The sequence below is a fragment of the Strix uralensis genome, chromosome 21 (assembly GCF_047716275.1).
Source record: "Strix uralensis isolate ZFMK-TIS-50842 chromosome 21, bStrUra1, whole genome shotgun sequence".
Classification (NCBI taxonomy): domain Eukaryota; kingdom Metazoa; phylum Chordata; class Aves; order Strigiformes; family Strigidae; genus Strix; species Strix uralensis.
The window spans coordinates 6,869,488-6,891,229 of NC_133992.1; the positions used below are offsets into that span (position 1 = coordinate 6,869,488).

The 21,742-nt window shown below is 48.5% G+C and overlaps 2 protein-coding genes and 1 long non-coding RNA gene across 6 annotated transcripts in view; 2 read left to right on the top strand and 1 right to left on the bottom strand.

Moving 5' to 3' along the window:
• Nucleotides 1-377: 377 nt before the first annotated feature.
• CRAT (carnitine O-acetyltransferase) lies at nucleotides 378-17,979 on the bottom strand. Its single transcript, XM_074891614.1, is given in 16 exon segments — nucleotides 378-3,680; nucleotides 4,242-4,379; nucleotides 4,898-4,960; nucleotides 5,436-5,571; nucleotides 5,921-6,043; nucleotides 6,546-6,665; nucleotides 7,146-7,246; nucleotides 8,297-8,475; nucleotides 8,965-9,139; nucleotides 9,722-9,887; nucleotides 10,891-10,944; nucleotides 13,156-13,274; nucleotides 13,759-14,022; nucleotides 15,387-15,489; nucleotides 17,805-17,902; nucleotides 17,905-17,979. Coding segments are annotated over 16 exon segments (2,130 nt in total). The 3' UTR covers nucleotides 378-3,464.
• LOC141953186 (uncharacterized) lies at nucleotides 15,507-16,955 on the top strand. The gene is made up of 2 exons (XR_012631878.1): nucleotides 15,507-15,869; nucleotides 16,797-16,955. It is a non-coding gene; the product is annotated as an uncharacterized LOC141953186 (long non-coding RNA).
• A 55-nt stretch (nucleotides 17,980-18,034) lies between the features above and the next one.
• PTPA (protein phosphatase 2 phosphatase activator) overlaps nucleotides 18,035-21,742 on the top strand; it is a 29,001-nt gene continuing 25,293 nt past the window's right edge. For 2 of the 4 annotated variants that reach the window (XR_012631870.1, XM_074891544.1), the window contains exons 1-2: nucleotides 18,036-18,397; nucleotides 20,940-21,040. Coding sequence is in view for 3 of the 4 variants with exons in the window: in XM_074891544.1 (XP_074747645.1) it covers nucleotides 18,373-18,397; nucleotides 20,940-21,040 (126 nt within the window). In the remaining variant the exon portion in view is untranslated. Of the gene's footprint in view, nucleotides 18,398-20,939; nucleotides 21,041-21,742 lie in introns of all 4 variants that reach the window. The other 2 variants (XM_074891546.1, XM_074891543.1) reach the window with 2 other exon arrangements.

The following is a 21,742-nucleotide window of genomic DNA, read 5'->3' on the forward strand; positions in this document are numbered from 1 at the left end:
TTCTGCCTACTTTTGCTGTACCTTTCCAGAAATCTTTGCAATACTTGATATAGTAGAAATTCCTTAGTGATCCCATGGATTTTCTGAACTAAATGGTGCTGTGCAGGAAAAAGATTTGAGCTCTGCCTTATTATCCTACACTTGTATGAAGTCTCCTGCCACTAGTTTTCTGAAATTGAGTATTTTCTCTGGGGTATGTGGCTTTGCAAGCAGATGCTTTCTCTTCCTCCCCTGTACTCGAGGGGGCTGGATGGAGATACTAAGACAATAAAAGGAAGGTGACAGAATGCTGTGGTTCACTGTTCTTGCTGTCCCCACACAAACATCCTCCCATAAGGGTAGTTATGTAACTTCTGCAGTGTCTAAGGAGATTTAAGCCTTTTTTGTAGCACTGTTTATTGTGTTTCAGTTTATTCAAAGAACATTTCAAACCTCTGCATGACATGGATTACACTACCAAAACAGTATTTAACACAGCTAACCAGCAAAGCATGCAACACTACCAGGCTGTGTCATAAATTGCACTCATACCCCAAGAGTTATCTGAATATTTTCAGTCTGTGCATTTCGTAAATTATTTGTTCCAAATCAGTAGTTTTTTCTGGAACTTAAGTTTCTTGTACTTAATGTGCCTTTAAGACAATGGACATCTCTTGATAAAACAATCAGAAACAGGGAGAGTAGTATTCAGTAAGTCAACACCGAGAAAATCAAGAAGGTATGAATCAGAAGGACATCACATTTTAGAACTTGTACAATAAGAAAAGACTTTTTAAAGAAAAAACCTTGTAATGATTTTAAAGTCCTTTCAAGCACTTCAAAAATCAGCTTCATTCATCGAATTTCAGCTGTGTATATCATTAAGGATGCATTAAGTGGTTTATGAATCTTGTATCTCTTTCAGTGTGATAGTCTGCTTCTTGCAGCTGTACTCTGCTGAAGCTAATGAGAGATCCAGATTTAGACCCAGAATAGATCAAGCCCATCTTCTGAGATACAGTCACAGCAGTGTGTACTTCTGCTTAATCTTTAATAGGCACTTTCCTTTGAGAGCCTTCCCCTTGTGAGACAGAAGTAGAAAAGGGCCAGTCTCAAATACTTAAGTGGCAATACTGTAGCATCAATGGTTGAAGGCATTGCAGACAGAGAAAAATAACTCATCCCCTAGCAACAGAGGTTGATTCAGTACAGGGGGAGGATTACTTTGGCAAAAGGAGTATTTTTTTCAAAGTAAAAGGCTCCATAAACCCAGATGTTATTCCAGCAAGGTTTGGTCTTTTCTGTAGTATTTACACAATCACTTACACTTTGATAATACTGAGTATCCTCCTTCAGTTTTCAGTCTAATTCATACAGAGGAGTCAACAGAGCAAGGACGTGTGCTTGCAGGTTTGTAGTGCTCCTGTTGGGTTTTTTTAGACTATCTCACTCCATTCAGGATTCTTCTAAAAGATCAACTAAATCCATGTAGATGATGTGAAAGTGGCAGTTCATACAATCACTGGCTGTGCAGGTGAGTTTCAGTTAAATTTTTATTTTTAAGGTTTATTTAGGTATAAGATAGAAGCTTTGAAATAACATCCTTTTAGGAAAAAATGCAGTAGTGTTGGCTTGTGTCTTTCAAGAAGCAAATTAGAATGATTTTTTTTTTCCTTTTACTCTAAACAGGTTTAGTGCAAATTTCTTCATATATGTTTACCAAGGCACTTTGATCATGTCCCTTGCTGTTCTATGATCAGAAAAGTAGCAATTATGGTCAAATATTTCCCTGTTAACAAAACGGGCCATCAGACTCCTAATGCTTCTTGTTTATGGTGATGTCACAGCAGCCACATCTTGAAGGCTGTGCAATTTAAATATTAAATTTCTGTTGCAGAAATAGCACTAGAATTCTTCATTACCATACGGTTTTACTAAATAAAAGTAGAGTCAGGAGCTTGGATTCTGGCAGATTCATTGGAAGTTGTGCTTACAAAAATTCCTATGCTACAACTGTATGTTAATTTTTATATATAATCTTTTACTGTCTCAGGTTTGTCAACTGAACATGAAAAGACTATCATGAGATCACTCTCTCACAGAATAGAGCTGGCACAAATCTGAGTAACATTGCAGTAAGAAAAAACTCCAAGAGTGGCAGAAAAGGTGCTGTACTGTTACTGCAGGAACAATGGCCGCCACAGTGCGCAAACATCAACACTGCCTGCGTGTTCTCAGCTTTCTTCCTGCTTTTCAAGATTTTCTGCCTTGTTAAAGCAGAGTGATTTGGAAAAAAGGGTGATTTTGCAGCTGTTTTTTCTTTGGCTCTAACAGATTTGAACTCTGGGGGCCAGAAACAGAAGCATGTTCTGGAGTTCCTGATCAGGAACATTCTTACTTGTCCATGATTTAGGCATAACACATTAAGCACAAATATGTTTCTGAAAGCAAGGTATAAAAACACATTGGGTTAACATGTACCCTGAAGGAGACTAGGTTTGTGGCCTTCTAGCTAGTAAACAGGTCAGCATCTCTTTCTCTTCCTCGATTCCAAAGAAAGGTACAATGAAGCAACTGTCCTGCTAAATGCATAGGCAATCCCTTCTCATCTCTGCTAATGTTAAGGTACATAAAGCCAAAGCAAAACCTGTGTGAGAAGTTTTGTAGAAGCTTTGTGAGGAACAAGCTTTATGCTGAGCCTGAAGATCAACGGCTAGGACCACAACAGCAAGCTTAACGAAGAGCCCAGAACAACAACAACAACAAAAACCCACCTTAGTTTGTAGCAAATTATATTCTGTTGTTAATAGGGTCAGTGCAACAGAAAGGACATCCCAGCATCCTAAAATGAGGGGAAGGGAACATTCCCAGGTCTGTAAAGCCTGTAATGGTCGGAGTGCCTGGGATAAGTAGTGCAGTGCACTCCAACGAGACTAGATCTGCTCTGACTTAAGAACTTCTTTCTCCCCTTGCCAAAGTTCAATGGTGAAGTTTTGCTGGAGCAGCAGAAAAATCTTCAGTCAAGTTTGAAAGATGCTGCACTCTTCAGAAAATTAACCCAGCAAAAAGACTTGGTCTTATAGTAGTTCATCATATAATAACATTCCCTGCTTTTCCTGGAGAAGAACTACCTTCCTCACCAAATGGATTTAGATACTGGTAAGGACTGTGCTTTCTGTATTCCTTTAGAGTAAGTTCCATAAAAATCATGTTTCAGTCCTCTTTGAGGACAGGAAGGTGCACTTGGCATTGATGGGAGAGGACCAGTCAGTTCTACTTCAGCTTAAGACAGTGTTTCCTCTCACCAACAGAGTCTTAATATCTGAGGATGACTATTCTGTAACCTCTTCCTGGAAACAAATGGTAGATGCCCTCCTAGGTTCCAGTCAGGGAAGCTGTCCCCTCAATCATTTTCTGAGGAACTGGGAACTTCGGTGCCTGAGGGATAGCCCCTTTATTTGGGGGTTTTGCATCATGTTTGCCTCTTACAGTTTGGATTTGGGAGTGGACTGGAGCAAGATCCTCATGTCTAGCAGTGCCTTCTCAAGATAATGTGCCATGCGGGCTGCGTTTGTGTCAGCACAGCTGTTGAATGCTGAAATTGCAAAGTTGATGTGTTCATCCATAGGGTTGTAACAGATTCCGTAGCCATCTGGAACCACGGGACCAAAACACATCACGCAGTCTGTCTTTGCTGGGACCTGTGGAGACAATGTGATTAAAAACTTCAAACCAGTCAGAGAAATGTAGCCATCAAATGCTAACAGCCCTGTCAACAGTAGAAGAAGCTGCCATCTTGTTAAAATGCTCTAGAAAAGGGTGGTTTTGGTCAGACCCACCTAGCACCACATGCATGCTGGATTGTACTGTTTAGTAGCAACATGTTCTCCTATGCACTCACAAAGGAGTACTTCTCCCCAAGATAAGTTTCTAATAAGTCACAAGCAGAACTTATCAGTGAGAATCACAGCACAGGAGATGAACATAAAGCTATTCTGGCAGCTAACTTTGATTGATCTCACTTGCATTTAGACACTTCTGGTGATCTTGGCTCTGGTTATGATAGTTTTTTACAGGGTTGAGAGGGACTGTGGCAGCTGTAAGCTCAGATCTGCAGCTTTATGAGATCAGTAGCTGGCTTAAAAACTTTTGTCCCCAAATGAAGATTGGCTTCTAGCAGAAGGGATTTGAAGGAGAAATGTGGAGAAGCAAGGCAATGAAAAGAAACAGCGCCCTTCTGTCTTTGCTCAGATGAGTCCTACCTGGCTGGTTGAGAGATTGAAGTGTGTTGCAACAGCATAGGCCGTGTCCATGAACAGCTCAGGCATGCTCACGAGGTCCTCGATAGCTTGAAGCTTCAAGCCTAAGAGGTGACGGTCTATTGCATTGCCCCTTATAGCCTGGAAGGAAGGAAGACTAGATGAAAGCCTGTCTAGCAGGCAAGTGAGCAAAACTCAATTTCTTTGGGTTAAAGAAAAGAATACTTCTAAAAATCTCTAAATGTTTGAAGTTAGAAGGAAACTAGATCTTGCCTTTAGGACCAATAGTCTTGTTTGGAAAGACTGTGAAATAAAACACACCAATGGAACCAACCTTACAGTTCCTGCTCATGGGCTCCCTCTGGTTTAAAGGGTCCTCATGCAACTTTGGCATTCAGCAACAAGGACAGTGAGAACTGAAGCTATTTTCATATTTGATTTTCTCCTTTAGGTCAGTCTCAAAGGACACTTAAACCACTAGCTAGAGAAAAAGGATTCAGTCTGTGGCCTAAGAGCACTGTCAGATCAGGGTTAGACCTATGCAACAGCCCTAACAGCCACGTTGCTGTGTCAGCAGAGAGCTCTCAAGGCCTTGTCTTTCACCAGAACCCTCATTTGGTAGGTAAAACCCCAAGTCTGGCTGCATAGAGGACACTCACCATATCGGTGTATTCCCTGTGGGCCTGGGTAGCTCTCCTCAGCAAGTCTGCTTTCTCCTGGTCCTGAGAACACACAGATCTGTAAGTTTTTCTGCAGAATGGAAAAATCTCATTTTGGCTGTTCCTCTAGGATGGAGGGTATTTCTGCCTTGTGTGTCTATACTAGACTAATTTTTAGATTTACTAGATTTAATTTTTAAATCCTTTTGTTTGGCTGTGTTACTCTATTCAGAATGGAGTTCTCCATCCATCAGTAGCAGAACTTAGTTTGCTAAACAGACTTTTAGAAGGGACATACTTCTTTTTGGTGGGATTAAAAATGTCCACGTTGTTTCCCAGGCTTTCAATACATGTGAAAGGAAAGCCAAATGAAACCCAAGGTCTATAACTATATACTCCAAGCTATATTTTAGCTCAGCTTCCTATCAGGTGCAGTTCTGCTTAGCTGAAACCAGCTGACAGGGGGGTTAGCCAGATAAACAGCTTTCCTCTTTTTCTGGAGCGGAGTCCTCTTACTCCACTTCTTTGAGATCCTCACCGATTTGTCAGGGCTGTCCATTGATTGCACAAACTTAAGAGAGTCTACAGAAGTGGAGCGGATGGTGTCTGTGCGGCCCAGGCGGAACATCCTTAGCGACGCGCTCTCATACGTGGCACAGGCGTGGCCGTACATCCTGGAAGATGGAGAAGAAAGTCACAGAAGTGAGTTTGCCCTGGGAGAAATGGCCTCTTGTGAAGCGGAGGAACTGGGAGGAAGGGGAAGACTTTATGTGAGTGAGTCCCACTGACAGCTGACCTCTGATGCCTCCTTGCTAGGATTGTACACACAAGAGCGGTAAATCTCACCTGCTGAAGCTGCCACAAGTGAGATCTGCTGTTCAGTCCCAGTGCATGGGGAAGACGTGGGACTTCGAAAGCAGGCCCTAGCAGCCCACCAGAGACTGGTCTGTGCCACCTTTATCAAGCTTACATGTTTGAGTCTGATGGTGAAGAGGTTGAGAAGCTACCTAGTGGTGGTCTTACCTGTAGTATGCCAGCTGCAAGGCCAGCTGGATAAAAGCATCAGGACTTATCTTCTCTGACTTGGGGAAGGCTTTCCCAAATTGATGAAAAACCATGACTTTGACATCCAGGTCTTCGACCATTCTGCAAGGAAAGAAAGAGGAAGTGTTCCTTTGCCTGTTGCTTGTTCTTGTAACGGAAAAGGTACGGATTTGCTTTCACAAGGCTCAGAGAACAGGCTGTCTGGATCTGACCTATGCAGGGACAGAGCGCTCCATCCTTTGCTTGGGTGGACCACAGAGATGAGCTTTTTTTGGCCAATGCTGAAAATTTTCACCAGGTTAGATGGACTTCTGTATGTGTTTACATGCCAGTATCCCTAGTTAGATCCAGTAAAGCCCTGTTCTTTCTCAGTAAATGGGATGGATCAGTAACTACTCCTTTCTGGCACCTTTGAATTTATTCCTGGCAGGTGGCTTTAGTGTGCTCTTCAGCGGGGTTCAGTGCTGTCGACCCAAGAAGTCACTGGGAAAACTCCCTGCCTGCAGTAGGGGGAAGCCTCATTTAAACCACTGACATGTTCCAGAGGGATACATGAACTACTCCCCCAGTCACTCACCAGACCTCTCCACTGCTTCATACTTACATGTTGAGGTTCTGCTTTGCCTTCTCTATGTCATTCTTGATTTCTGGGGTGATGTTAAACCGCAGCTTTTTGGGCATTGGCAAAGGAATCATGGGTGATCTTACCAGCTCGGGTTTCTTCCTGCGTAGAGAAATGATTATGTTTAACCAGACCTGGCTGGTCCTAACCAGACCTAACATGAGGCTCAGCTAAGCACACCAGAACCTGGGTAGAAATGCACAGATCTTCCCTAACACCTTGTGACACTAGTTACAGGCTGAAAAGTTCTTCACAGTGCCGTTACAGTGTTTTTTGAAGAGTATGAATGAGATGTCTTCTGTGCCTTCTGCCCAAAACAAACAGCTCTTCCAGGCCAAAGTCCTGTTAACTCTGAACAGTGCAATTCCCTGAGAAGGGAAGTAGTAGCAAAACTTCTCAGAGTAGCTTGGCCACTCAATTCTCATCACGAATACGAGAACTGCAATACCTCATTAGCACACCACTACCCTTCCTCCAGAACAAATTCCTAGGGGGTGAGCTGGGAAGAGGCATGTTCCTGGGGAGCAAGTGGTTTAAAACCTGTCTCCAATGCTGAGGAAAAGTAGAGGAGGCAGGACTCACGTGTACTCCACGATGTGATCCAGAAGAGCAACAATGGGTGGGCCTTCTGAGGGAGCATGCTCGTACACAAGACCACAGGAGCCATCTTCAGCAATGATGAACTGTGAGAGAGGCAGGAGAGGACAGTGTTGAAGACAGACATGAGTGTGTGAAGCAGGAGCTATCCAGAGAGATCTCAGTATCTCACTGCTCTGTATCAGAACGGACAGTGATCCTGTCCTTGCACACTGGAAAGGTAATGCAAAGGTCTTATTTAGCAGAACAGCAACGGAAGCCTTTCAGCAGGCATAGAAGATCTGACAGCACTGTTACAGCTTTGTAAAATCAACTGGATAAGGGTGTGCTCATAGATACGTTGGTGTGCTCAGTGTCCCGGCAATACAGAGTGGTTCAATGGTTTTGATTTACTTAGATGCACACATAATACAGGAATCATATCACCATGTGCTAGCTTTCCCTTACTACTTAATTAGCAGGAACATCTAAGCTTTATCCCATCAATGAAGAGTTCCAAATAGGAACAAAATAGCTGAAAACATTATGAAGGGTTCAGCAGATATGAGAAGAATCTTTTAAAGCACCATTGCTACTATCCACAAGCCAGGCTATACCAACTAATGAAGGAGAAGCTCGAACAGTGGCTGCTGTTGAAAGTTCTTGATGAGACTGAACGGAGAAGAGATCAGAGGGATGCCGTGGGATGGCAGCTTATGTTTCAGAAAACAAAAAAAAAAACCACCATAGGGCAGCTTCTGGCAGAAGCAGGAAAAGTGACAAGCCTAGAGGAGATACAAGGAACAGTTCTCCCTACATCTGAGCTGCCTCCAAGCAGATGAGGCATTGTTCACCACAGGCAGAAAATTGATTTACAAGGAACACAAATAACTGGTACACTGAATAAGCGTGGGCAGAGATAGTAAAAGAAATGAAAGTCCCTGAGGCAGGAACGAATGCTTGTGGTGGCTGCAAGGGAAACTGTAAGATTTCACACTGTCAGCCACCACGCCTTGTCTCCTCTCTTTCTCCACTCTCTTGATATGAGGAAAACTTTACTGCAAAAATTTGCTGGATTTCTTGGACCTTTGTAGTTTCACGAAAAAGCATCTCCTCTAGACCCAAGTCTTCAGCATCTTTAGAGCATCAGCACTTACTTGAAGGGTTTTGTCGAACCATCGGTTCCCGCTGTTCCAGCGACTGCCTCCGCCATGCAGCATCTGAGCGGCCACGCGGCTCTTGTAGATGTCCTCAGACACCCGTGGCATAGGTGCATCAAGGCAGACAGTGCAAATGCTCTTCTCGATTGTACGCACAGATTCCTTGTTGGTCTTATCTGGGAGAGAAATGAACAGCAAATAAGGAAGGGGAGTTGAAAAACTTGCATTTTAGTTAGATTGAAATCTGAAAGAGCAGGTTTGAAGGACCTGGTGTTGGCTTCCCATTGTACCTCCATGCAATACTGGTCATTTAGGGGTGTATATAGTTATTAAAAGTGTAGCCAGCTGGGTTGTTACAGATGTGAGCATGTTGCATTCACCCTCCTTTTTTCATGTTTCTCACATCTCACTCATTTGCAAGGCAACAAACTAGGATTTCAGAGTTCCTAAAAAACCAAGCTTCAGACCTTCACCTGTGCACCTTCCAAAACAAAAATAACAATACTTTGCAGTGAAATCAAGTTGCATCTTTGAGGTGGAAAGCTCATGTTATCTGTCCAGAACAAGCTTCCAAAGGAAAGAACTGAGGAAAGCACAGCGGTGAGGTTGGTAGTTCCAGTGTTCGTGGTGTTCGTTGGCACTTGCGTGTTAGGGGCTCTACAGACCTTTCAGAAGGTTGTTGTAGGCTTTTGCCCAGCTGTTTCGGTGGTTGGTGGTGAGGATCCCAATAGGTTCTTTGTTTGTTTGGAGGGAGGTGTTCCATATCTTCTCCAGCTGAGTGAAGAGCTGGTCAGTGGTAAGGGGACTTCCGTCACTGTTGTAAACATCCAGCTCAAAGAACTGAAGGTGAAAAGAATGGACAAGGACAGAGAGAGCATATGAGAGGAGATCTTTATTGTGCAGCTCCAGAAACAGGGAACAGCTGCTTTGAGAAGGTGAGACCTGACCTAAGAACTCAGCTTGTAAGGAGACCTTTGAAAGACGTTCAGAATTAAGAGACCAAAGTCCAACTTCCCTTGCAGGGCATAAATACAGTCCAGGTTTAAGCTCAGAAACCATGGTAACGAGGCCAAAACACATGAATTCCTATTTCTGAGACACAGCTGTGGTGGTAGGGTTTGTTATCCAATTTCCACTTGCAATTTCCAATTCCAGACATGATCTCTGGACTTTGAGAGACAGGAATTGCAGGGACAAGAATCAGAGGAAGGGAGCATTTTTCTGCCTCGTAGTCTGCTGCTCACACACGGCAATGGAGCTGTTGGCCAGCAAAGGCCAAAGGGGATAAGGGAGCAGAACAAATCCCTGGTGAGGTGAGCCTTGTGGGCAGAGACTTTCTGTTCTTCCCTTTCCTCTGGACCACGGCTAGCTGAAAGGGACACCTGCATCTGAACAGACCTCAAAAGCTCAGCTCAGCCATACCTGGAAGTTGTGAACCACTGTGATGTGTCTGGACTGCTTCTTGCCTTTGGCATAGTTGACAATGGAGTCCCGCTTGGGCCCGGGAATGCGGCAGGATGAGAGGATCTGGTAGTACTGGTTCATGCAGAGGGGCTTCCCACCCATGTACTCCACTGGAAGGGTCTCACTGGAGACACAGCAAGGTAAGGAGGAAGGGGGAGAGAAAACGGATGGGTGAGGTGGCCTGCACTCCCCCACACAAGACAGGCACAGGCTCAGCTGTGCAGCTCCTGTCACTCCCTCCAGCAAGACCTAAACGTGTTGATGGTATAAAAAAGAGCCCATCCTTCCCTATTCCTATCAGCTTTCTTAGCAGGGGCTTCAAAAAACATCTGTTTGCTGGCCTTTCATTTGGCAAGGGGAAAACCACTGTAACACCAGAGAAATAGATCTCTGGACCTACTACATATCTTAGTATGCACCATGCTGTCTGCAGAGCAGAATCCAGGGCACAATATACTGGGAGATGTACTGTTTCCTGTGGAATGGCAGAAAGGGGTTTTTGGCTATAATTTTGAGTGGTGAGTGTCTGATGTGCTAACTGTGACTCATGAACTAGACTGGGACTCAATCAGTTGAGCAGTCATATTCCAACTACCCTTCTCACGGCTGGCCCTGAGCCTTGTCTGAATTGGGATGTAAAGGTGTGATGTTGGTAATCATATTTTTGGAACATAAGTAAGGCACGTTCAGCAGAGGTTTGTTGGTGTTCAGAAGAAAAAGGGTAGGGAGGAACAAGTTTCTCTAGAGCTCATCCTGTCTAGCTGGGAGATGAGAAACACCAGAAACCCAAAATGAGAGAAACAAATTCCTGCTGTCTGAGCTGTAACTTGTTCTGTAGGCAAACAAAAGTATGTAGCTCCACAGGACTGTCAGTCAGGCTCACTCCCTCTAAGCATGTACATATGCCAATGAAAGTATTAGGGTAAACAGAGAACATGAAGCAAGTAAATTTGTTTTTCTAGTGGTGGTGACCTTGGCAGTGAGCAGTGATGTTGATTACAATATCTCTTTTCAAATATGTGCTATCTTCTCTTGCCTTTCTATTTGGAAGGGAGAGTTATTGACTAGGCTCAGCCTCTCTATGACAGTAAAGAACATGTGAGAAGTCAGGAGGGTCATGAACTCACTTGTCAATCATGGTCTTGAAATCTAGGATGCCCTCGATCAGCTTGGCAGCAAACCTGGAAAAATACCAAGTGTAACAAGTTGAGATTCAAACACAGAACATCTGGGGCTGAGGAACTAGCTGAGGAGGGCTGGCAGAGCTTCTCGCTGCTCCTTACAAAGCTCAGCCTTTCTGCCAGGCCCCTATTGTGCCCATCTCTGGTTAGATGATACAGTCACTCTGGGGCTGTGATTTGAAATTGCTGGATAGTCCTACCACGTAGCACTTTCTTTTTTTATGTATCTTACTGTATAACCAAGGAACTCTGGACAACTTTTAAGAAAGCAGCGTTTGGTCCAGATGCATAAATGACTGTAACAACAGCATTTTTTACTGATGTGTTGTGATTTTATCACATCCTACTTCGGAGTCTTAGCATTAGAACAGCAGCAATAAAAGGGGATTTCTGCCCTTCCCTGGCCAGGGGCCACCTCTAAGCTTCAAGCCAAGATGCAGCTGTATCTCCCTGCATCCAAGACTGCTGACTTAGTTCTCACCCGATGTATGTTCTGCTGCTAACGCAACTCTTAAAAGCATGCCTCTGGCATTGAGGCATCTGAAACAAATGCAGATGTGCCACATGCTGACGCTGAGGTGTTGTGTTTACCAGGATCAACATAAACACTGCCAATGCCAACTCCCAGCAGGGAGGGGGGCTGTGACAAGCCACATCACACTGCTTAGCTGGGAATGACAGGTTGGCCTACTCTGACCTGGGAGCTCTCACCCAAGCAGGGGAGGAAGGAGGCAGAAGGTCACTGTGACAAGGGGTTGCAGCTGAGCTTCAAAGGCTTTAAAGTGGTGTGAGCATTTGGCATTTGCCGGCAGTGTCATCTAGATTTGCTCAGCCTCCCCATCCCTAGTGAAGATCAAAGGACATAACTCCAAGAACCTAAGGGCTGCTGAACAAAGAAGACATCCTGCAAAGTAGTTTTCAGTGAAAATTTCCCAGCCTTATTGCAAAACCTGAGGAAGCAAAACAGCTGGGACACAACAGTGAGAGAGCCTGTGTTCCTTTCCAGAGAGCAAACAGCTGGGGAGCAGAGTTAGGGCTTGAGGGGGAGACGAGGGAGAGGTTAGTTGATTTGTTTTCAGCCAGCACTGTTGCCAAATTAAGGAATGGAGAACTCCAATTTCTAAACTCGCCTTCTGGTTTCTGAACCTTTCGTCTCAAGCCGTGCTGCCAAACTTCTTTCTGCAGCCACAAACTATATAAACACACATTTAGATAGTATTTTACATGGGAGCCCAGATTTTTATGCAGCTGCTCGATTCCACTGGTTGGGGCACTGGTAGCGCTCCAGATATTATCTTTTATTTGGATAACTTAAGAGTGAATAATATGAGAGCGCGCTTTCAAAGACTTTGTCTAGTCTTGCGCTGTCCCTGTAAAGCTCACCCTCTACACCTCTGCTCAGGCGTATCCAAGGGAGTGGGAGGGAGAGTTTGTTCTTGGCCTCACTGCTCTCCTGACTGGTACTTTTGATCTGCCAGAGCTGTAATGACTGGCAACTGTGGCAAAGGTAACTGTATAAAGGTCAATGCTAAAGTTTTGCAGGTGGATTTAACACACTCGTGGTGGTTAAAAATTAAAGGGAGACCACAAGGAAGAGAGGACATGGCAGGGTTTGATTGCAGGGAAAAGCTCAGAGTGGAGAGGCTGGTCACTGTTAAGTTTCCCAAACCATAAATCAGAAGTGAAACGACACAATAGGGGACAGTCCCCTGCAGGAACAGACCGAGGGACGGTCCGTGCAGCAGGTTCCCCCATCCCTATAAACTAGCAAACTCCAGAGGTGTTTCTGGTTGGTCTCCCTTACATGCCTGAGTTATTTTTTATGCCTCTTTTAATGGCGCACACAATCTTAGTGCCTCTGAGTCTTGAGATATATCCTCAAAATGCCTCCAGCCAGTGATTTGGCCATCTTGCAGTGAAGATCTGTGCTAGAACAAAGGCCAAAATGTAGGTTTTTTTTAGTCCCTGTTTCGTACCTGAACTACTGGACTCTTTGGTTTTCCCCCTTGATGAAATACTCAGTCTGGTGCAACCTTACAGCCTGGCAGCCTTTCCTAATCTGTACAGCCCTCTTGCACAGCACAGACAGCTATCAAACTTGAGGACCACATGGTAATTACTTTCTTTCCAATCAGCCTGAACACCCTCCTCCCTGTCCAGCAGATAGCTCATCCCATCTGAAACCTAGGGAAAGGTACAAAAGGACTTTACCTGAGCTGACCTTGTCGATCCAGAAAATCCTGTTTAGGTAAAACCACACCTGGGCTGGAGTGGACCACAACTGGCAGGCGATATTCCAGGTAAGCTGTCTTCAGCCACCAGTCTGAGAGCTGGGATGGAGAAAGGCAACATGCAGGCATGGCATCTGCTGCTCTTTGACCCAAGCCCAGCTGAACAGTCTCAGCATCCTGCCCCCAGTTCTGTCCCACACTTTGCGAACAAACTGTTTGGGTTTTATGCTTTGTACGTGGAAGGGCAGAGGGGGATTGGAGCGAGGCAGTGGGGGCTCTTGGTGCTGGGCTCGAGCAGAGCGTTTCCTTCAACTTCTCGGGGGGGCAGCTGTGTGATGCTAACAGGTTAGAGGCTTCAGCAGCCACAGACAGGGTCAGTGACTCCCTGTTCTGCCACAAATCTTTCTGCTCACCCAAGTCCTGGTAAGGAGCTTGCACAGCTCAGGGACGTCAGCAGCAGACTGGTCACGAAGGTGATGCCATAAAACCACAGGTGCCAGGGGATGCAGCCAGGACACTGGAGAGGTGTGCGTCAGACCTCCACCCTCCCTAACCAGAGCCTGGGGCCAGAGTCCCGACCTACCCAGTTCTCTGTTTTCTTGGCTCTTCTCTCCAGGCCTTTCTGCAGCCTCTCCCCGACGCCTCCTGGCTTGCGGAACTCAGCCACCAGCTCCTGCGTGTGGTTCAGCTCCTCCTCGCTGATGATGGGCTGCAGGGCCAGCAGGTAGCGGTCCAGCGTTTGCTGGAGCGGCGGCACGGGGAGATGGGGCAACGCTTCCTGATGAAGTTGGAATCTGCCTGGGATCTTGCCTAAAGCTGTCGGCTTCAGCAGGCCGTAGGGCCTGGCCTGCAAAGCACAGAGCAAATGTCGAGACAAAACTTCCCCCCGATGTGCACGAGGTAGCAAATAACCTGGATGTGGGAGTCTCCATCCCAACCTCTCTGAGGGCACACAGATGTCTCAGCACGGGAGCAGAGCACACAAAGTACAAACGCAAGGCACAGGTCTACTGATTGCATGCTAGAGATGGTTGTAGGACATCCAGAAAAGCTGCAAAAGAGAAACCTGATCTCCCAAGATACTGATTCTCAGCTCATCAGAGGAAATGCTGCCAGGATAATGATCTATCTCCCACTCTCAGGGCACCTTCCAGCTGAGAGTCTCCATGTGTTTGACAAAGTCAAACCCTTCCATCCCATGGTAAGTGGGAAGAAAGTAAGTCACGAAAGAAATATTCATCTTATAAGCTGTCAGAAGCTGTTCCATTCCTTCTTACAACAGCATAAGGCTAGAAAGTTAAGCAGAACCCTTGTGCCAAATCAAACGACCCTTTTAGGCTTTGAGGAGGCAGAATTTAGGTAAGTTTGAAGCAGGAATAAAATGCCTCTTCTCGGACTGGCCAGGGATCGTACATCACCACCGATGCCAGGGAAGGACTGGCTGAGATATGTAGGCCTTGGGGCAGTGCTCCTTTATGCCAGCGAACCTCCCAGCTATATTAAGAGAACCTCTATGCAGTTGTACCAGTACGGGACTGGCCCAATTACAGGACCCTTTGGAGGGGGAACAGGGAGAGCTCTTCAGGAAATTGTGGGTGATACAAAAAAGCTCCTGAGGTTCGACGGGGTCTTGTGGGAGTGAAAGCCTTAAAAAGCACTGTATCATTTCCCTGGGTGGAGGAATGAAACGGAGCAAACCCAGTTGCTAAAGAGGAAAGGAATTTGCCAGTTTTCCCCCCCAAAAAATAACAAAATCCTCTTGGGTGAACAGGATTGGACATCCTTCAGCTTGAAGATGTTTACATTGTACTCTCAAGGTTTTCAGTTCCCTCTGCTCCTCCCCCTCTATTGGATCGACTGAATCAGACGCTCTCACAGGACTCCGGACTTTGCATCCTCAGTGTACTGGTGAGAACATTCCCTTTCATTTCCAAGGCAATGAGAGAGTAGCTGTCCCCCCTCCTCCTCCCAACAGTTAAGCACAGAGAAGAGGAAAGAGCTAAATCTGCAAGGTAACAAAGCCTCTGCGTGGTGCTGAGCCCCCAGAGAAAATGCCCTATGCTCTCTGTAGGACCTGGCAAGAACTATGAGATCAAGGTTTGGAAAGGGAATGTTGAAAACAAGAGAAAGGGGAATTACTGAAGCATCAAAGAAGAGTGGGACTGGGAGGAAATTAAGGGTATTAATCATGGCGGTGTGGGCATACTGTACCTTCTCTGCTTGCTTCGGCTTCCTATCCATGGCTGGTGGGACAGAAAAGATCGTAAACCTCTCCCTCGGCCTGTCTCCTCTTCCACCTGACAATGTGCTGCCCCTGCAGGGCGTCACCTCATTAGCAAACTCCCACATGATTGCTCTGAGCAGAGGGCTCAAGGCCAGATACGGTCCCCAGGAGAGGACGGGGGTAGTCAGGGTTGCGTCAACTGCCGTAAAGGCGCCTTTCTGGGAAGCCCTCCTGCGGCCACTGACCACTGACTGTCAGCCCTGCGTTGCCCAGTCGGTGCTTGTGGATCAATACTGTGTGGGCAGAGTCTCTCTCTGATCAATAGCTCTGGGCCTCCAGCCACGGCAGAAGTGAAGGTGCTGGGGACATCGTTCCCTCAGCCTTTGCCTGGACCATGAAACTACAGTGGCTGTTATGAGAGAAGGCTGAACATCAGGTGGGAGAGACCCCAATTTACATTCTGGAAGCAGGTGAGATTGTGGGCTCTCACCAGATGGGACAAGCTGCAGGGAGGGCTTATGTGGGTGATGGGGAATTTAGTCCCTTTGCTCAGGCAAAGGTGGCCAAGAGGGTGTCAGATATCTGAGGGTGGCTCTCCAGCAGGGACAGTGACCCGGCATCACTGTGGGTGATGGTAGGATTAGCTGGAGATGGGAGCAAATTCAGTTTGGGACAAAAGGTGGTATCTTAACTGCCCTCACACCCCCAGCACATGTGCTTATTATTGCAAGCTGAGACTGGGGAGTTCTGGGTTGTCAACGCTTAAAAAAAATAAAATAGCTATCTCCAAAGCAGGGCAACAACACAGGTGTGCAGTCCCAAGGAATATCAGCCCCTCCTTCATGTCCGTCTAATTGACTGAGGGGCAGACAAGCAGAGTCTTCTACATAGCTAAGATCAAGTATGATGATTCCAAACAGTTTCAGATTTTCCCTGGGGTAACAGTGAAAATCCCAAACCAAATTAACTGAAAACACTGCACGTTAAAGTGGGGAGTAGATTTGTATTTTTCCTCTTTTATGTCCTCTGCTGCTTTGGTTTGAGGTCAAACTTCAGTGTTTGGTGGGAGGAGGAATAGCGATTGCAGCTGAACAGAGGAGGCAGCTGACAGTAAATAGAGCAAACACTCCACCTCTCCCCACAAGCAACAGGGAAGATGAACAGTAGCAGAGAGTGGGGCACGCAGACACAGCCAGCTTGTGGGCTGGCATTGCTCCCGAGCCACGTTCCAACGCGGCAGATGACCTTTTCCAGAGCCTGCAAAGCTGGTGGGCAATCCACCTGCAGCCTGGGGCAGGGGGGCAGGAGGAATTTCAGAGCAGTGTCTGATTCCCAGCACGGCCACAATATTTGGTGTCAGATGACAGGTTTGTCTTTTTCTTTTATTTTTAAATTAGAAGCTGGAGACCCCCTCAAGCCCAGAGACAACCAGCCCTGCCTGTCCCTTCAGAAATTGTCTCCGGGAGTGAAACCATCACGTAGCTGCTGTCATCCCACTCTGCCGCCTCCTCCCCGGGATCCATCAGTGTTTGCAATAAACGGTTGCTAAGACCGGGTGCCGGGCTGACAGCTCTGTGGTGTGTGTAGCCTTCCCCCTGCTTGCAGGGAAAGGCATGTTTTAAAGGCGAAGCCTGCGGCCACAGATGGCTCCTTCTTGGGCTTTCCTCGCCCCTGACCATGGCCAGCATCCACCTTCCCTCGTCCAGCCCCAAGCCCCCCATCTCTGACAGCGCTGGCGGCCGCTCCACCATGCAGTGCTGCCCCAAAGCGTGTGAAGAACCCAGGCCAGCTTGGAGGATTAACTTCAGCAGCGTCCCTCTCTGCCGCCCGGGATAAGCTGCGCTCTCCCGGCTCCCCGCTGGTGGCCGAGCCCCTTCCACCCCTCCTCACAACCGGGATCCTCGTCCTAGAGAAACCCCTGCCCGCAGCGTGCCTTAAGCGCTGTCCTAGCCAAGGAAGCCCTGTTTCTCCCCCGGGTTTAGGGAGCGGCGCCGGACCCTGACAGCAGCAATGCCACGGATCAGGCATCCGGGACTGAGCCCTGTGGAGCCACCTCGGCCCCTGCCCCTTCCAAACCCCTCCGAGCAGCACGAAGCGGCAGATGGGGCCGGCGGAGGCCCCCGCGGCAGAGCCGGGCCGTGCCCTGACCGCCGGCGGCTCCTGCCGAAGCCCGGGGATGACCGGGCGCCGAGTGCCACCTGCCCAGCACGGGGAAGCCCCCGGGGCCACCCGGCCGCCACCAGCCCCTTCCCTCCCGGCCCGCTGTCGCCCGTCCGGCGGGTGGCGCGGCCCGTCCGCCATCTCACGCCCCCTCCCGCACCGCCGTCCCGGACCCACTGGAGGCCTCCCCCCGCCTCCCGGTGTCTCCGCTGCACCCCCCGCCTCGGAGCTTGGCTGGCACTCACCACAGCCCTCGCCACGAAGGCCAGCATGGCTCCGCGCCTGCCCGCGGCCCCGGCCGTCGCCCGCCGCAAGGACACCGGCGACACCGGGCGCCGCCGCCCCACCGCCCCGTCCTGCCGCCAGGGGGCGGGGCCGCCGCGTCGCCATCTTGGAGCAGGGCGAAGCCCGCGCCGCCATCTTGGGGAAGGGCAGGGTGTCGCTGTGAGGGGAGAGAGGGCCGCGTCCGGGGTGGGAGCGGGGAGGCGGTTCCTTTGTCATTTCTCCGGCAGTTGGTGAGAAGAGTCCCTCCCCTGTCCCCTCTCCCCTCCGCGCACACTCTTGGCAGTACTATAGCGCCCAGCACAAATATGGCCGCCCCGCGGTCCTGTGTGGGCAGAGGCGGCAGTGCCCCGTACAAACATGGCGACGTGGGCCACGACGGTGGCTGGGAGGGGTCACGCCGCCGGCTGACAGCCCCGGGAGCCACAGGGCCGGGCGGCGTGCCCTGCTCAAAGATGGCCGCCAGCGGCTTCGGCGTGTCTGGAGGTGAGAGGTGAGGGGTGGCAGCGGCGGTGGCCGGGCTCCGGGAAGATGGCAGAGAGCGAGCGGCGGGCAGGTGAGGGGCGGCCGGGGCAGGGTGGGGGCGGTTCTGGGGCCTTCTGGGCTGGGGGCTGCGCTCGGGGCCCTTGAGGGGTGTCTTCGGGGCCGGGGTGCCGGGCCTAGGGTGTACGGGGGGGTGTGTGTGGGCTGGGCCTCATGCTGCGTGGGGGTCCTTGGGCCGGGGGCGCCGGACCCCAGGCTGCGGGGGGGGCAACGGCGGCGAGCGCTCGGGCCTGTGGTGGGGTGAGGTGGGAAGAGGCTTTGCTGAGGTTACAAAGGGGCCCTGGGGCCGCCTGACCCTCGGCCGGGTGGGGCGGGGAACCCCGGGACCAGCAGCCACCCGGCCCCGCGCCGTGCTGAGGCCTGCTGGGCCGTGAGCTGCCGGCACGGCGCGGGCCGGATCCCCCCGAGACGGCGAGGGCTGGGCTGGTGCTCCCTGAGCGATCTGCACCCCTCAGGGGCGGGGATCAGGGATGGGGCGGGGGGACCCTCTGTCCTGTGAGGGGTGACGGTGGGGGGGTCCATCCTGCGTATCCCAGGGTGGATCGGGGTTTAGGCTGCCGGAGAGCTGGAGTTGGGGCTCCCTGTCATCTGTAGCCCATTTTTTTTTGTGGTTGTTTCCCGTTGCTGAGATGGGTGGTGGTTGCTGGTGTGGTAAGTCTGTCTCAGCTGAGTTTGACTCCCCTCCCCACACCACGAGAATAAGACTGAAAGTGTCTCTTTTGTCCAAGTTGCTTCTCATCGTAAAACTAACCCGTTCTGCTCCTGTCTCTGTCGCATCGTTAGTTTTGGACTTTTGCATCTGTATTAATTTTATAGTCTTGTAAGCTCTGCAGCTCTCACTGTGTTTCCTTCCTTGAGTATTTGTGGTCTCCTCCCCAAGAGGAAATGCACAAAGTGTGTGTCAGAAGAAGCGATGGTTGAGAAATAAATGCAGAGAGATGAAATAAGTTCTGTGATGAGACAGAAGTTGGGCTGACACCTGGATCCCCCTGGTCCAGGACACTGCCCTGGCTACATCTGTGGTCTTTATGCATCATCTGCGTTAATGGACAAGTCAGTATTTGCCTTTTTACACCGCTGCTCTGGAGTTTTAAATTGTTTTCATGTTATAGGCTCGTTTAAAATAAGAGCTCTGTTGTTATGATGCTAGCCATTGTGAATTGGGTGCTGAATTTTCAGAAGAGGCATGCGTATCTTTAGTTTAAATTCCTTGTATGTTGTTTCTCTCATCCTTGTACCGGAAGTTTTCCTGTAACTTATGCACAGGAATGAACCAAGCACCGTAACTCCCTAGGCAGGTGATGAGACTGCATTTGCTCTGTAGATGGGGAACTTGAGAGACCGAGAAGTTAAATGACACTTTCTGAGGTTATGTGACAAGTCTGTAGCAGATCCTGAGTGGTTCCTGGGACTTTGGATTCCTTTTTCCCTGATCTGCCTGCTAGACAGTGCTGCTCTGCTGCAGAAAAGGCTGCTGATGCTTCTGGGTAGTATTTTCTATGTAAATACAGCTAATAATATTTTAAGGAGTTGGAGTTTGGTGGTGTATGTTAGGGATCCAGTGCCTGAACTTGCTGTAGTGTGGAGAGCAGTCACTGAAGTGTTGCCAGGGTGGCTGGTGCTGAGCAAATGCCTTCAGATTTTCTAGGATGAAAAAGATGACCTGGGTGACTCTAACAGAATTCATATATTCACATTAGCACCCAGTTTCCTTAACAGTGGTCTGCTGCACTGCTTCTTGCTATTAAAAGTTGCACTTACAGGAGCATAATGCAAATTACCTCTAACGTCATGGAGCGTTTCTGGCTCTGCAGTGTCCCACTGCAGGACTGCCAGCTGAGAGCAGAGCTCTGGAGAGCGTGGGGTAGGGGTCACCCTTACAGCAGGGTTGGGTCCTTGGTTCGGATGCTGGGAAAAAGAGCTCCTCTAATGCGTTAACAATTTGCATTTGCGCTAAATATTACATTCTGAGCTCTGAGAGAGCTTTAAAATTAAAAGATGTTCATAGCTGCCACCTGGAAGAGGCTGTGTCCTGGCATACTCTAAGCCCCTGTGCTGCCTGGACTGGGGGCTGTGGCTCTGGACTGCCATCTATTGAATTGCTCCAGCTTTGTCTTTGCAGGAGTTGTCCTCTTTAAAGGAATGCACTTCAGGCTTAACATCCTAGAAACAAGGCACAGTTAGTTTGTTAGGGGAGCGCAGTGCTTCAGCACAACCTGAGGCTTGCTTCACTAGACAGAAATAATTAAACTAGCTGGATGTTGTCTTTGTTATCTTCGGCACCAGCCTCTCTGTCCGGATGAGAAATGCATCTTTAGTGGTGAAACAGAACATAATGCCATTTTCTGAAGCTTTGCAGTGTCCTTAGAAGTATATTATCCAGGAGTGGGGAGGATATCGTTTGATGAGGAGGACTTGTTGAGATAATGGTGCAAGCTGGGATGGATTTGTTTGCTCCTGTCTCCTGAGAAATGAATGTTGATTTCTAAGAAAGGAAGCTAGAGGATTTCTTCTTCTCCACTGCCTCTATTTTACCTCTTTTTTGCATCTCCCAGGCACCTCTGAGGAGGTGGCTCCTCCCCTCCAGCAGAACTTCATGATCCCCAAAAAGGAGATAAACATGGTTTCTGACATGGCCAAGTGGAAGCGCTCTCAGGTATGGCTCTGGGGTCAGGGAAAACTGGTAAGTGCTTATTATGCTTCAGTGGCATCCAGGTCTGGTCTGGAAACAGCCACAAGGTAAAGCAGGTTTTGGCAAGTAATGGGAAATTAATTGATTTGTGTTTTAAAGCAAAAGAGTCACTGCTTGTTTGTAGGAAAATGACTTGACAGTGAGGTGTGGAGTCTGGCAGCCAAATGCTCTGGCAAAGGAGTGAGCCAGGGAGAGCCCAGAGGTTGAGGGAAACCAGAGATGCTTAAAAGTCATTACTGCTCCCTCCCGACAAGCTGGACGAGAAGTTGGTAACTATTTAATCCTACCTAGCCTGCACATGATATCGAAACTGGCTTTACCCATTGCTGTTTGAACTCGGCTTGAACATGGCCCTGCTGCCTGGCCCTCTAATAGCATCAGGCTGGGTTGGTTCCTGGGGCCTTCCCACCTTGCTGTGCTGGAAGGGGCTCTAGAGCCGAGGCCTTCAATTTCCTGGATAATGTTTGTTTCCAGTATGTGTGGAGCTGGTGGAACAGGCACGTTCTCCCCTCTCTGCCTTTGAGGGATTGGTGTGTTAGCTCAGACTTGTCCCACCTCTTAGGAGCAAGTTCGCGCTTGATGACTGATCTGTGATGTCTTAAGAGAAGCTTAAGTTATAGCCCTGTCTCAAGCAAACCTCTGAGTGCAGCTTCCTTTGTTAAGTCT